Raw genomic sequence first — 12,340 nt, 5'->3', positions numbered from 1 at the left:
GGCAGCAAATTTCAACCTCTTTAATCTTATGGCACATATAAATAATTATTAAAATTCTACAGCACAGCAACAAAATTTTTTTTTCCTGATTTGACAATAATTTTTATTCATTCATACTGGGCTATTGTTGTGTTGGCTGTTGTCATTTTTAAATTTGAAAATCTAAGGGAAAACAGGTCAGTGCCCCTGACTAGTTAGGTATTGCATGTTTTAAAAAATTCTTGCAGCACACCATTATGTGGAAGGAAATAAGTCATCAAATACAGATAATTAGGTACATCTAGTAACATTAAGATCCCAGATGATGTCACAGAATGAATAAGAAATGGTATTAACAGGTAGGGTTACATGACTTGATACATCAACCTTAGAAAACTCAGCAGCGATTAAAGAGATAAATTATTTTTTCATGAATAAAGAGGATTGAGAAAAGTATTGATATGTTCAGAAAATGCAAAGCATATGAACAAGTCCAGGATATTAGAAGAAATATGTAAAAATGGTTATCTACTGAGCCTCTTTGTGTAGAAATTATTTTTTTAAAAGGAGGATAATGAACCAAAAGCCTTGACTAAAGGTGTGGGGTGATTATGAGGGAAGGATAAAATTCACGAGGGCCTGATGAGTGTTTCAGGTTCAATTTCAAAAGGTCGTGATCAGAGAGGGATGTCAAGGCTGGAAACCGCATGAGTATATGGCAGACTTCAAGGGATGGCGGACTTCAAGGGATGACTGTGTAGTGGATAGCAGAAATGCAATATACATGAAGTTGACTAGAAGGAGCTGGCTAACATTTCAACTGATTATCAACCTGGATGGTAATATAAGTAAAGACACAAATAGCTAGTATAACTATATGACCTAGTTTGTCTGGGCCCTTTAGTTTCTGACTGTGGTCCTAGTGTCAAATCTGGTTTGGATAATAAGTTGTATAATTGCCTCTGTAGTAGGTAATTCAATAAATTTTTTAAAAAGGTGTTAAATAATACCCTGTTCTCCCGAAAATAAGACAGTGTCTTATATTAATTTTTGCTCCCAAAGATGCGCTAGGTCTTATTTTCAGGGGATGTCTTATTTTTCCATGAAGAAGAATACGGTACACATTTATTGTGAAATGAAAATAAAGGAAATTTATTACCTGTATACGGTATGGTAGTATTGTAGTTGTCAACACAAACCAGACAAACTGTGAATCCTACGATATCAAGAATTTACTCATTTATTCAATGACGATCATGTCATCATCTTCTGGAGCATCATCATAACAATCCAATTCCTGAATTTTCTGGTGAATTTCTTGTGACTCCATTTCTTTCAGAATCAGTGGACCAAATCTCTCATGTTTAGCAATGCACTGTCTTTAAATGAGTACTTCTTGTCAAGATAACCTGCTCGCAGTGCATTTGCAATGCAACTGTCAGTGATTTTCTCCCATGAATTCTTCACCAAAGTCACAACTTCTTGCAGTTCAGGTTTCACAGAGTTTATGGTAAATTAATTTTCATTCTGAGACAGAGTCTAGGGGGCCTTATTTTCGGGGGATGCCTTATACTTCACTCAGAAGGAAACCTGTAAGTAGGTCTTATTTTCAGAGGATGTCTTATTTTCGGGGAAACACGGTAACACACTAGTGTCCTATAGTTCATTAACGGTAACAAAGAGGACAGATACTGGTGTAACCAGAGAGATGGATATCCACGGTGCAGTTGCTGAATGACAGTAATAAATGAGGGAGGTTTGGGGCCAGAACAAGAAGCCCTGTTGGGTCTTTTTCTGGGATGAGTAAGGGGTGCAAGAAAGGAAGGGGCCACTGAGAGGGTTTCATAAGATGTTAGTGATGCTTTCAATTTGGTCAGTGATTTGGAAGAGGTGAAGGAGGAAAAGATCAAAAGATCACATTGATATCCATTCCCAACAAAAAGCAGGTTTCACAAGACATAAAAAGTGTGCTAAATTAGAAGAGGATCTGGTAAAAGTGTGTCACTCTCAAGATAAAGCAAAAAGACCCATTTTAGTCACAGAAGTCTTTGCATCTCTGAATATAGATATTTGCCTTTAATTAAAAGTAAGAATTTATAGGTTATTGGGTTAGGATCCCAAAGAAAAAGTAATAAAAATGTTATTTCTTAACAATCAGAAAAACAAAGACAGTTAAAGAACTTCAGCAAACATTTATGAATGCTTCTTACTCCGTTCACATAGGAAAAAGATAATAAAAGGCAAAAAAACAAAACAACACACACACACACACACACACACACACACACACAAAACCCTCACAAAAAGAATAAACAACCCCCCAAAACAAGACTAAACCTTTCTTAACAAAATTAAAATGTAGCTAATGCCTATATAACAATCTCAAAGTACTATTTAAAATACTTTAAAATGTTTTTCTAAATTACAGATCAAAGCAGATTGCCCTGTCACTAAGATTTTAATCCTGGGTAGCACTGCCAGTGACTTAAAATATCCATGGAATTTTGATCCCAACTTTTGAGATTAAAATAGTAATTAAAATTGAGTCAATGTTGGTTGATCAATCATATTAAAACTAGAGGCCCAGTGCACAAATTTGTGCACAGATGGAGTCTAGCCAGCTGACCCCCAATCTGGGCTGACTGGGATGGGCCGGCCAGGGGAGGGGACATAGGCGGTTGGCTGGCTGGCCCTGCTCCTGATCAGTGTACGGGTGGCTGATCAGGGGCCAGGGCCAGCTGGGAGGGGGTGGATGGTTGGTGGGACAGCCCTGCCCCCTGGTCAAACTCCAGGTCAAAGGGGACAATTTGCATATTAGGCTTTTATTATATAGGATGAAACAGTATGCTATAAGCATAATAGGACTTCATGATTAGAATTTTTTTATAAAAGCAAACTTTGATGGGAGTGCATAGAGATCCTTTTAATGAGAAATAGGAAGATATATTGACAGAAGAAAAAACTCTATGCTGGATGTTTCAGCATCTGTGAGAGCCCAACACAAGGGCCATCTTACCTCCCATCTGCATAGTCTGCATCTGCTCCACCCCACCAGACATCTGAGTCATCCTCCTCGGCATCAGCTGAATCGACAATGTCACTTTCCTCGGCCAGCGGGCAACATACAAACTCCACTCCTCGGAACTTGTCAATCCCGCAGGGCAGCAGCATGCCGTAGTCGTGCAGGTTGGTGCTCTTCTCACTGCAGGTCTAGGCAAGGGAAGGAGAAAAAAAGAGAGATCAGTAGAGTAGATGTTCTTCTTTGTGAGAAAATGCAAATATAATAACACCCAGATCCAACAGAACCAATTTTACAATGGGATGGGTCATTTGCTTTTTGAGTGACTAAACAACAGTTCCTTTAGCTCAGGCTATCTTGGTGCCTGTAATTTTTAACTTGATTACTTACTTAATAAGGTCAACTTTTTACATTAGAGAAAAGAAGAGAAACAATAGGAATGGAAACCAACTGGAAAATAAGGTGTAGAAGAAGCCTTCATTGGTGAACACATCTAAGTGAATCAGTGCCTTCTGGCTTCATTTGTGCATCTGGAAGTGGCCACTCCTGCCCAGCTAGTGTGGCCATTGACATATGAACCAGGAAGTCATAGTTGGATTCCCAGTCAGGGCACATGCCCAGGTTGCGGGCTTGATCCCCAATAGGGGGTTATTCAGGAGGCAGCTGATCAGTGATTCTCTCTCAAAATTGATGTTTTTATCTCTCCCTCTCACTTATTCTCTGAAACCAACAACAACAAATATATATATACACATAAGCTTAAGCAACCATTCAACCATTTGACTGGTAGCTATGATGCACACTGCCCTTCAAGGGGTAGACGCTCAATGCACAGGCATGGAAACATGGTACAGAATGATGAATCTCAGAGCGAAAAGGAAGCGAGGAGGGTGGGAAGAGATTAACCAAATATTTTATACACATACTAGAGGCTTGGTGCATGAATTTGTGCACTGGTGGGGTCTCTTGGCCTGGCCGGTGGGGATCGGTCCAAAACTGGCTCTTCAACATCCCCCGAGGGGTCCCGGATTGCAAGAGGGTGCAGGCCAGGCCAAGGGATCCCACTGGTACATGAATCCGTGCACTGGGCCTCTAGTTTAAAAAGAAAAGAGAAGTGACTGCTCCTTGTATACCCCCAATTCACTGCAATCTCTACTACGGATGAGCATTTCCCTCCCTAAGTCTATCTTATTCTAGATATTCTCCCTCTTGGCTCGCCTCCAAAATAACAATCCTGGGAGGAGAAGAAATTGTACTCTGCTATTAAGCAGAAAATACTGTCATTAGACATTTCTCTTTGAGTATCTGTTTGCTTTCCTGGGATTTGCTACAGTTGCACAAATCTAAATGAACATGAAGCTTTGAAAGCAACCACTGCTAACGGAGGCAAGATTAATATTTCAACACATGTAGGAAGGTAAACAATGAAAGTATTCGAGTGCATTTTGACCTCGTAGGAATTAGAGTCATTTACGTCTCTTAGCAACAGAAAAAAATTTTGTGAAAAGTCACGAAGAAATGAAAAATGAGGTTAGCAGACAGATAGCTGGGCTTTAAATTGTCTGGCTTGTTTTCTTAAGATCAGCAAGCTGTGAAACACATTTTTATACACAGAAAATTTTGTTCTACAGTAAACGAGGACATATTTTACTAAAGGCAACATTAATGCGAAATCTTAAGTGGTGTTTTTTTTGCTCAATAGCTAGAAGGTTGTGATCCAACGGTTACACTGAGGCAGATGATGATTTCTCAATCTCAGTACCAATGAAGTTTTGCACCAGATAATTCTTGGGTTGGGGACAAGAAGAATGTCTAGTCGACTCTCTGGCCTCTAGCCACCCAATACCAGTAGTACCACTGGTTCTAATTGTGAGGACCCAAAATATCTCCAGACATTGGCACATGTTCCTGGGGAGGGATAGGGAGCAAAACTGACCCCATTGAGAACCACGGTATTAGATGGCGCCTAATTCTAGGGGACTGATAACATGTCACACACAAAAGCTATAATTACATTATGAAGTTTTTCTAGTAAATTTATGTATCCAAAGAAAAGGACATTTTAAATGTAGTAATATTACAGAGTGGCATTTTATGCTAAGTATCTCATGTCTTTTGTCAGTTTTGCCAAAGGCAGGAGTTAGCCAAAACCAGGATTGGTGCCATGTACTTCCCTACTATGGAAAAATGAAGGTGGTTAACATGGCCTGGTGAAAACAAACCCGGACTGCTTCATTTAGGAACAGAATTCTAACTAGCTTTCATATTGGTATTGGACAAGCTATTTCATTTCTACTACTGTATACCCCAATAAATCATAAAAAATGGTTAAATCATTAAAACTCTGGTTGTGAAAAAGAAAACAATAGGTAAACAAAAATAATTAGAAGAAGAGCTACATTTTAAGGTTTAGAGAATATAAGATTATAATGTCTAGTTTATAAAATGTGGCACAGAAATATAACGAATCTAAAGAGGCCCCGTTTTAACTCTTTACAAATAATCATGGATAGGGCTTATTTTTTAAATATATTTTTTATTAATTTTTTACAGGAAAAAGGGAGAAGGATAGAGAGTTAGAAACATCAATGAGAGGGAAACAGTGATCAACTGCCTCCTGCACACTCCCTACTGGGTAAGGTACATGCTCTTGACCAGAATTAAACCCGGGACCCTTGAGTCCGCAGGCCAATGCTCTATCCACTGAGCCAAACTGGTTAGGGTAAGGCTTATTTTTCAATAGTAAAAGAGAACTTAATTATCAGCACAGCTGTTGCCTCAAAATACCACATCATTACCCCTGTTCTTAGAAAGTCTTCACTTTAAAATAGAAAAAAAATGTATGGCTGGTACCTCTTTGGCGACGGTGTGCCAGTGAAGGTGGGTCTCGCAGACATCCATCCTCTCCTGGTGCAAGAATTTGCACTTGTCGGGGACAAGGAGGGCATCACTGACAAACTCGCCAACTGCAAGAAAGGGAAACAGTTTCATGTCACTCCGTCCGCATCACACGTTATCTCAGGGATGGTGTCACGGAAGGGTAGGCTCAAAGGAGTCAGAACAGTTAATCAGCTTTTTGAAGGATGAAGTCATCAGTCCAAGGAAGCTAAGACATTCAGCATGCTGAGCCCAGTGTCGTTAGCAGCCCAGTTCTTGGCCACATCAGCCTTGGTGGTTACAATACTTCCTACATGTTTTAAGTAAAATCTTTAATGAAGAGGAATCTCTGCTGCAATCACAGAAGAGCTGCCATTCAATTGCAATGAGGGTAAAAAATACCTTTTGCCCACTTCCCCATGCAACCTCTGAACTTCTATCCAAACTAGCAGCTGGCTTACGGAGAGAGGCAGAGCAGATTTTTGTGGCTGACCTGCTGCTCTCCATGCTGCCAGCAGTATTGGGATAAACGCTCATATGTGATTCCACCCTGTCTCTGCATCATTGGCTCAAGTAGCGTCAGGCAGCATGAACCCACTGATTGTTCTGTTATATAAACTCCACTTCCCACCTGAGAGATGCCTGCTGGGAAATGGATACCCACCCTCTGGAAATTATGACCAAGTGACCTAGAGACAAACATCACCTAATAAAAAGTGACATCACTGTTTTCTTTTCCTTTTACGTAGAATACTATAAAACAACAACAACAAAACAAAACACCTAAAACCCAGACGAGATAGAGAATACAAAATAAAAATCATTAAATCCAAAGGCAATATACCTTCCCCAGGTGGGTTCTTCATAATTTCTAAGAACAGGCAATGAACTAAAGCCGTGAGCAAGAATCCCAGATGCCTGAGTTATCCAATTTTTAAGACCACAGGAAGCCAGAAATGATCAATGGTTGAAGATGACTACCTGGTTTATTCATTCTGATCAGTCCAACTGTCATGCAATATTTGCAAATGTTTGAAATACTAATGATGCTTTTCTATTTTACAAGTTAATTACTATAAAGATTACACACCTGGCCCAAGACTATTAAATCAGTCCATGTGTCTATTAAGAGCAGATATCAGATACTCTTGACTTTGGCCTGACCGAGTTCTCAAGGCAATAACTGGGTAACAGCTGCAGAGAAACAATGAGCTTTTGTCTTGTTTTACTTGCCCTCAGGCCAACTTGTGGAGGACTGGCTTTCAATGCAAAGCCAAAGTCACGGGAAGATATTTACCTCATAAAATCTGATGTTCACCATGAGAGCATGTAATGCTTTAATTAATAAAAGAACACTTGAATTTTTTAAATTTGCAAAAGTGACATTTCATTTAGTATTGAAAATACGCTCTTAGGTTTCTCATATTGTGCATTGCCAAGGAATATATGCTCCCCCTGCCATGAGATTGTTCTTTTAAAGGATTAATATTGGCTATTTAATAAGCCTCCAGGACTCCTGGCAAAACAGAAGACTCATTGTATTCTAAGATTGAAATAACACTTAGAATGAATCTGTGTTTTTACAGCCCTGCCTATATTGCTTTCAAAATTTATGAAACATACTAGAATGTTACACATTAGATATTTCAAGCAATTAAAATGCAAAAATCTGTTTTAAAATGATAATAAAGATCCCTGGCTGGGTAGCTCAGTCTGTTAAAGTGTTGTCCCAGATATGCCAACGTGGCAAGTTCCATTCTCATTCAGAGTATACAGAAAGCAACCAATGAGTGAGTGCATAAAACAAATAAATGTTTATCTCTCCCCCCCCCCCCGCTCTCTCTCAATACAAAATTATAATAAAAATTAGTGATAAAATTACAATGAATCTTTTTTCACCAACCGACTTAGTGTAACATGGTTTGTTTGTTTTTTTAAAAATTCTAACAGAATCTATGATATGAGAGGAAATATATAGGAACTCTCTACTTTCCACTCAATTTGCTGTGAAACTAAAATTGCTCTGAAAATAGTTTTTAATGTAAAAAAATCTGATCGAATATGCCTGGAATTTCCATGTAGAACTGTGTATATTTTTATTTTTTAAATGAACCTTGTTGATCTGACCTTTCAGTTTAAAAATTTTTTAAACAGAATTCAAGTAAAAGAAATGAAAATAAATTAAGTATTATAATAAGAAATCATTCATGCTCCTGTTTATGTCAAACTTTAGAAAATTTGGCACCGCATAGATGTTCTAGTAACAGCAATAAGGATAAAAATAATATAGAATAAACATTAAAGTGTGGAATTAAAGTGTGATATCTGAAAGTATGGAATGGAATGTAAACAAACTGATAAGCACCCTTGATTGACCTGTATGTAGGAAACAGATAAAGTGACCTGTACCCCATACGTAAGACGGGATAACAAGGCTCCTGGGACCTGCTGATAAGACTCACTGAAGACACATCTGAGCACTGAAGACACATAAAAAGAGGAAGCTCCACAGAAGATCAGAGACATTCCTTCTGCTCCTCCACAGTGGGTCGCTCTCCATTTCCCCTGCCTGCACCAGTCAAAGCTCTGCCGGAGCCGTGAGCCCTGAACTCTGAGCCACGGACTGTGAGCCGTCCTGAGAGGCCCCAACTCAAGCCAAGTTGCAGCTGCAAAGTCCTCTGTGAACCGTGTGTGTGTGTGTGTGTGTGTGTGTGTGTGTGTGTGTGTATGTGTGTGTGAGTGTGTGTGTGTCTGTCAGTGCGGATCCTAGGGTGGCCTGCCTAGGATTCTGGAACCCACCAGGACTCTGGTAAATAAACCGTGAGTGATTTGCGCATTGCATGTTTGCCTCCTGTGTAATTTATGCTCAATGGATTATTAATTAACTACCTAGGGTTGTACGTGTCAGATTTCTGGCTGAGGCACCCTAGGTCACCTGTCATTCGTCCCTTATGGGATTATTGGGACAATAGATAATATAATCTAGTGGATAAATTCATCCAGGTACACTGCGAATATTTATTGATAACCATACAACCTGATTTCTTGTTTTAAAAATTCACAATTCAGGCTTCTCTCCCCCTATCCCCAATGGATAGGAAATTTTCAAAGCTAATGAACAAGATCTGAGTTTGGCTTGCTTCTTGACTAAAAAGTCTTGGCAAAGTAAACAATGATCTCAAATTCAATTGGGCCACCGCTGCAGCCTCAATCCAATGGTTCTTTGGTGGTTTGGAAAGGATAGTCTAGCTCCTATTACATCCTTTTGCAGATGGGAGGCAAAGAGCCCAGGTCAAGTGGCTTGCCCACTGGGCCAAATGGCGGTACAACTGGCCTGAAAACCCCGATCTCCACACTCTCCATCTGACAGTGATAATTCAGCTCACTGTCATGTAAACTCTGCTCGAAATGGTTTATTTGGCAACTCCCTTTTTTTTTTTTAAAGTAGAGTCACGTTTAGGCTATAAAGTACTTTAATGTTATAATCTACAATGGGGTCCATTCAACAATAAATCTAGACTTAAATTAGCTCGCAAACCACATAAAACAGTGGACTAGAACACAGGATGAACAGTGGCTTACATGACAGCATGGATTCTTTGTCCCACGTGAGCAGTCTGGTGTTGAGGCTGGGGCTACTGCAGATACTTAGTGATGCCCTCGGGACCAGGCTAGGCCTGGGTCTCTGTTCTGCCATCATTAGCAAGTTGGCTTTTGTCCTCATGTTCTGTGGTCACAAAATGACCACAGAAACTCAAGACATCCTGCCCACATTCCAGAAAGGAAGAAATACAACAATGTGAACATCCTTAACACTACTGAACTGTACACTTGAAAAAATGGATAAGATGGTAAAATTTATGTGTGTGTATTTTACCACAATTAAAAGACAAACCATCTAAAAAGTGTTAAAGAATGCAATAACCGGAAACTTAAAAATTAAAACACACCCACACACACACACACACACACACAAAACCTTTCTATCATGAGTTATGACATAAATTTTACTGTCTTACCTATTTTACAATTATACAGTTCACCCCAGCCTGCGTGGCTCTGTGGTGGAGAGTGAACCTCTGAACCAAAAGGTCAGGGTTCGATTCCCGGTTTGCGGGCTGGATCCCCACTGTGGTGCCTGCAGGAGGCAGCCGACCAATGATTCTCTCATATAATCAATGCTTCCATCTTTCTCTCCCTCTCCCTTCCCTCTGAATTCAATAAAAATATAATTTTTTTAAAGTGTACAGTGCACAATGTTAAGTACATTCACATTGTTGTGTAACCATGCTCTTTTCATCTTGCAAAACTGAAACTCTAAACCCACGAACAAGTCCCCATTATTCTCTCCCCTAATCCTCTGGCAGCTGGCATTCCACTCTCCATCCTTATAAATGTGACCAAACTGAGCACTTCATATGGTTTGTCCTTTTAAAAAATTAAAATCAAATCCTTCATGCCTCTTTCTGCTGCCCTGTCCCATGGATTTGTCATGTTGACAGCATCTCGAGGATTGAGTACCTTTGACCACAAGTTGCTCCTCTTTTGTCTTTTGTTTCTTTAATCATAGAAGATAGAAAACAGGGTAGAAAGAGTTCTGTACTTGTAGCCAGAGAGGAGAAAACAAGGCAATGAATGACTCAGAAGAATACAGTGACTTTCCATATATGAAAAGGTGAGGTTAACAATGCCTCCTGGCCAGAGAGGTTCCAGTAGAAGGAGGGATAGGAATAAAAATTAAAACCAAACACGATTTGGTTTCATTCTGAGAGCTCTTCCCTGCTGCCACTCAGTTTTCCTGACTATCATGGCACGCAGTTCCATGAAAGATACAAAAGAATGGAGATATAATCTTACACTAAAAGAATACAGACCAGCACAACCCAATTTATATATATATATAAAAGCCTAAGAGACCATGGTAACTGAACAGATGACTGAACAGGCTGCGTGGGGCGACCAGGCCTGCGGGGGGGGGGGGGGGGGGGCAGGCAGAGGCAACCAAACAACCAAGCATTAGGCTGCATGGGGTGACCAGGCCAGCAGGGGGGTCAGTGAGGGGCGACCAAATGACTGAACAGCAGGCTGCGTAGGGTGACCAGGCTGGCAGGGGGGTTAGTGAGAGACAACCAAATGACCAAACAATAGGCTGCATGGGGCAACCAGGCCTGCAGAGGGGCAGTTGGGGTGACCAGGCCAGCAGGGGGGCAGTTGGGGGTGACCAGGCTGGCAAAGGGGGGCTGTGAGAGGTGACCAGGCCAGCAGGAGGGATAGTTAGGGGTGATCAAACAGGCAGGCAGGTGAACAGTTAGGAACCAGTGATCCTGGATTATGAGAGGAATGTCCAACTGCTGGTTTAGACCTGAATCCCAGGACATCCTCCGAGGGGTCCCAGATTGGAGAGGGTGCAGGCTGGGCTGAGGGGACACCCCCCCGCCCGTGCACAAATTTCTTGAATTGGACATCTAGTTTAATTATAAGTGTGCAATTAATTTGGATCAGAAATGTAAGGAAGGTCTCCTTTACACCTAAACCTATTTATTGTTATTCATTCTATCTCCTATATTTTGAGAGAAGAGCAAGAAAGCAGAACTGTAGGGATATCACCCTAAATTCTCTATTTTGACTCTGGAACTTACAAGTATCCTCACTGTCTGCATTCTCCTAACACTTCCTTTCCTTCTGAGTTATTAAAAAATTCATAGCTTGATAGATTTTAAAGATGAAATTAATTAGGGTTATATATGGGGCTTTTAAAAAGCCACACAATTGCTAACAAAATACCAATCAAGCTGATGCATAGTGAGGCCAGATAACCACCAGTTATTACCAAAACCCTAAATTATACGGAGAGGTAAAAATACACAGCATGCTTTTTCCGTATACCAGATTTGGAAAGCCGTGTGTGAGGTAGGCTATAATCAAGACAGGAAGAGGCACTTTCCCACTTAAACTTTTCAAAAGAATTTTAGACCTTCACTTCCAGGCTCCTGGCTGTTCTTTCCGAGCCACTGCCATCTGACCTTGCTCCAACAATCTTCTTCAAGGTCAATAGCAACAAACACGTTAGTCTCTTCTCAGCCGTCAAGTTCACTGCCCACTCTACTGTATTGCTTTCTTCCTTAAATTCAGTCTTCTCCTCTAACTTCCCACCAACTAAGATAGCACACGCTTCCCCATTCTCTATCTCAAACTAATCATTCTTGCCCTCTAACTGACTCATCTTTGAATAGTTTTGATTATAAATAAAACTGTCCTTCACTCTCTGCTCTTACTTTGTCAGTCAAATATATCATTCATGCCTAAGGATTTAATGACAAACTCTACCTTCAATGTTGACCTTTCTGTTATTTCCATTCTCTTGATGGACACCTGCTTATGAAGGTGTTTTTAGCAAATATGCTGAATTAAAATCAAATGCCAACTGACCACCAAGTCCTGGAACTGTACCCCCAAAAACAATAA

At 40.3% G+C, this 12,340-nt stretch overlaps 1 protein-coding gene across 7 annotated transcripts in view; it reads right to left on the bottom strand.

Moving 5' to 3' along the window:
- The window catches only part of LOC118724175 (amyloid beta precursor protein), a 213,970-nt gene that overhangs the window by 108,537 nt on the left and 93,093 nt on the right, over positions 1-12,340 (bottom strand). For all 7 annotated transcript variants that reach the window (XM_036447151.2, XM_036447152.2, XM_036447153.2 and 4 more), the window contains exons 4-5: positions 5,852-5,964; positions 2,996-3,189 (exon numbers count right to left, since the gene is read on the bottom strand). In XM_036447151.2, the coding sequence (XP_036303044.1) occupies positions 2,996-3,189; positions 5,852-5,964 (307 nt within the window). The remainder of the gene's footprint in view (positions 1-2,995; positions 3,190-5,851; positions 5,965-12,340) is intronic.

This window comes from Pipistrellus kuhlii, unplaced genomic scaffold (genome assembly GCF_014108245.1).
Source record: "Pipistrellus kuhlii isolate mPipKuh1 unplaced genomic scaffold, mPipKuh1.p scaffold_m20_p_2, whole genome shotgun sequence".
NCBI classification, from domain to species: Eukaryota; Metazoa; Chordata; class Mammalia; order Chiroptera; family Vespertilionidae; genus Pipistrellus; species Pipistrellus kuhlii.
The sequence above is the reverse complement of the archived record's forward strand: the minus strand, read 5'-3'. Positions and strand labels throughout refer to the sequence as shown.